At 57.3% G+C, this 3,621-nt stretch overlaps 1 protein-coding gene across 1 annotated transcript; it reads left to right on the top strand.

Annotated features, from left to right (window-relative positions):
* The first annotated feature begins 231 nt into the window (after positions 1-231).
* LOC102863534 (myristoylated alanine-rich C-kinase substrate-like) lies at positions 232-3,330 on the top strand. Its single transcript, XM_006879026.1, has 2 exons — positions 232-706; positions 2,455-3,330. Exons 1-2 carry the CDS (start codon positions 605-607, stop codon positions 3,328-3,330), a joined length of 978 nt encoding a protein of 325 aa, XP_006879088.1. The 5' UTR covers positions 232-604.
* Positions 3,331-3,621: the final 291 nt, after the last annotated feature.

Here is a 3,621-nt window from a genome sequence, read left to right as displayed (position 1 = left end):
GGGAGGCGAGAGGCATGTATTTTTTAATTGATTTATTTATTTGGAGGACGTTAATTCTCGGTCAGAAGCTGATTTTCAAATCGTTTTGCAAAGCGCGGCTCCATTGTTCGCCAGGCGCCCAGACCCCGCCCCCTGCTTTGTGTGCGGCGCGCGGATTGGCCAACGCGCGCGGGGGCCGCGTCAGCGCCCGCGAGCCCATTCATCTGTGCACTTGGGCGTTGGACTCCGCATCTTATTAGCAACCAGGGAGATTTCTCCATTTTCCTCTTGTCTACAGTGCGGCTACAAATCTGGGATTTTTTTTATTACTTTTTTTTTAAACTACATTTGGGCTCTTTTTCTTGGTTCGACTTTTTCCATCTTTTTTCCCTCCCTCCAGCGCTGCTGCTTTTTGATCTCTTCGACTGAAATTTTTTTATCCGGAGTGTATTTAATCGGTTCTGTTCTGTCCTCTTCACCACCCCCACTCCCCCCTCCCTCCGGTGTGTGTGCTGCCGCTGCTGCCGCCGCTGCCGCTGCTGCCGCTCGCCCCGTCGTTACACAAACCCGAGGCTCTTTGTTTCCCCCTTTGGATCTGTTGAGTTTCTTTGTTGAAGAAGCCAGCATGGGTGCCCAATTCTCCAAGACTGCTGCGAAAGGAGAAGCCGCCGCGGAAAGGGCCGGGGAGGCGGCTGTGGCCTCATCGCCTTCCAAAGCGAACGGGCAGGTAAATTCTACCTGTGGTTATAGCTCTTTCTTTGGTATCTTTCTTTACACTCGACGCTTCCTCTGTCCTCGATCTTCCGAAGTGCATTCGGTGGAGAGGAGCGTGGCTGAATTCCCAGTCTGAAAGTTGAATGGATAGCAATAGCTTAAATTGTCAATTTATCGTAAGAGAGTGTCCTGGAGACCCCGTAGGGATGCTTCCGGGAGAATCCCGGTGAATATTTGAGTAGGGGAGAGGAAGAGTGATAAATTCGACTAAAATGGCGTGGTTTAGAGCTTAGCTGAACGTGACTAGCTAGGTACCCTCCGCCCCTTGCAGGCTGCATTTGTGTTTGAGTGTACAGTGGTGTTTTGGAGCCTCTTGTGTGTCTTGGCTGGGTCGCCTTCGAAATTTTCTGATCTGGTGTGATTGTGTGGGTCAGGAAAGGCAGAAGGGGGAGGAGGCGGTGGGGATGGCGGTGGAGAAAGGCGTAGAGGGAAGGGTTGTCTTATTGTAAGCTGAGGCGGTGTGTCCTGGGTTCTTGGAAAGGTGGCTGGCTGGCTGGAGCTGGGCAGATTTCAGTACCTTTGCATGAGGCTTTCCCAGTGCCCTAGATCTTTATTCGTAGTTGTCTGAATTACACACTCATCTGACTTAAAATGCTATTCTTGGTTTGGGAAGACCCAGTGGCTCTGTAAAAGCAGCTCTCCAGATGGTTGAGAAAATGCAGTTCGTGTGTGTTGCGGTCATGATTGTACGTGTGCATGGCGCCTCGACCACCCGCGAGGGGCTGCCCCGGCGCTGCCCAGACCCTGCCCGGGTGGCCACGGCTGAATGAGTGCAAGAGGCCGGCCAAGGGTGGCTCCTTCGCAAATACTCCGAGCCCACCACGCTGCTTTTTCTGAAGCCCAGGTTGTGTATTTCTTTCTCTGCCCTAACCAACCGGGAAGGGCGAGTTTTGCCAAGAGACCTTAAAACCCATTAAAAATGCAAAATGGGCTACCAGGTCGCGCCTGGACTTCGCGGAATCTCGGGCGAAGGTGGGTGGGGAAGCAGAGTCAAACCCTCAGAAATAATGGGTTTACCCCCCTGCCTGGTTTGAACCCTATGGGAATCGGGGAAGCCACCTGAGCTTTGTCTACGGACGCTGGGCTGAGCGATGTGGGCTCGGGGGGCGCCTCGTCCGGGGGGCAGGGCCTGGCTGGGTAGGGCGGGGTGGCCTGGCTGCCCCGCCCCTCCCTGCACGCCCGCGCACGGTGGAGGCACAGCGCCCCCTACCGTCCCTGAGAGGGCACGGGCCTCGGAGCGCGCAGCGCGGGCTCTTCCAGGCTGGAGGGCTGTGATCCCCTGGGAGTTCTTGGTGTTTAGCAAAGGACTTTAGGGTTTAGGAAGAAAGGGGGGAATGTGTAATTTATGCTTTGGCTCCTTGTGTTCTAAAAGGCTATAGATGTTTCGTGTGTTCTTCCAAAGAGCATATAAGGCGCTGGGTGGAATGACTTATCTATGATTTCTGTTTCCTTTTTAAGTTCTTTAAGTATTTAATGGTCGGGGCGACTGCTATTGCCTTGGAAAACACCAAACGGCAATGCTCCATTTCGTCGTCCTATGAGCTGTCATCTGAGCATCCAACTCCCCTGTGCCGTAAGGGACACCTTCCTTGGCGGATAGAGTCCTTGCAGGAAGGAGGCCTCTTCTCTGTGCAGGGGTGGGGATAGGGATGGCAGCGCCTGGGCCCCGTCAATCACGCTCCTGCTTTCTGTGCCCCGCAGGAAAACGGCCATGTGAAGGTGAACGGCGACGCGTCCCCGGCGGCTGCCGAGCCGGGCGCTAAGGAGGAGCTGCAGGCTAACGGTAGCGCCCCAGCCGCCGAAAAGGAGGAGCCCGCGGGCGCTAGCGGGGCAGCGTCGCCCGCCGCGGCCGACAAGGAGGAGGCGGCTGCTGCTGGCGCCGAGGCCGGGGCTGGTCCTGCGGAGAAGGAGCCCACTGCGGAGGGCGAGGCCGCCGAGCCTGGATCGCCCACCGCCGCGGAGGGGGAAGCCGCGTCGGCTGCCTCCTCGACGTCTTCACCCAAGGCCGAGGATGGGGCCACGCCCTCGCCCAGCAACGAGACCCCGAAAAAAAAAAAGAAGCGCTTTTCCTTCAAGAAATCTTTCAAGCTGAGCGGCTTCTCCTTCAAGAAGAACAAGAAGGAGGCTGGAGAGGGAGGCGAGGCCGAAGGCGCAGCTGGCACCTCCACCGAAGGCGGCAAGGACGAGGCCGCAGGGGGTGCGGGCGCTGCGGCCGCCGAGGGAGGAGCGGCCGCTGGGGAGCTGGCGGCGTCGGGCGAGGAGGCTGGCGCGGGCGAGGAAGGGGCGGCCAGCGGTGACCCGCAGGAGACCAAGGCGGAGGAGGCCGCGGGGGCGCCCGAGAAGCCACCCACCGGCGAGGAAAGCAAGGCCGCCGATGAGCCCAGCAAGGCGGAGGAGAAGAAGGCGGAGGAGCCCGCGCCCAGCGCCGGCGCTTGCGAGGCGCCCTCTGGGTCGGGCGCGCCCCCAGAGCAGGAGGCCGAGGAGCCCACCGCAGTGTCGTCAGCCAGCGCAGCCCCCTCACAGGAGCCCCAGCCCGAGTGCAGTCCAGAAGCCCCCCAAGCCGAGGCGGCAGAGTAAAAGGGCAGAGGTGTTGAGATAATCGAAGAACTTTTTCCTCCCCCCCTCCCCCCGTTTGTTTGTTGGAGTGGTACCAGGTACTGGTTTTGGAGAACTTGTCTACAACCAGGGATTGATTTTAAAGATGTCATTTTAAATTTTTTTTTTTTTTTTAAGAACCACAGGTTTTTTTCCCCTTCCCCACAGATCCCATTCTCAGACCATTCTGTTACCACCATTCCAACAGGTCGAGGATAGCTTAAACCTTCCTCTGCCTTGTTTCTTTATTTTCTTTTTTATTTTTTGCATCAG

Source organism: Elephantulus edwardii, unplaced genomic scaffold, assembly GCF_000299155.1.
Source record: "Elephantulus edwardii isolate Elephantulus edwardi_28Jun2011 unplaced genomic scaffold, EleEdw1.0 scaffold00002, whole genome shotgun sequence".
Taxonomy (NCBI): domain Eukaryota; kingdom Metazoa; phylum Chordata; class Mammalia; order Macroscelidea; family Macroscelididae; genus Elephantulus; species Elephantulus edwardii.
Note: the sequence above shows the minus strand (reverse complement) of the source record. Positions and strands in the feature narration are given on the sequence as shown.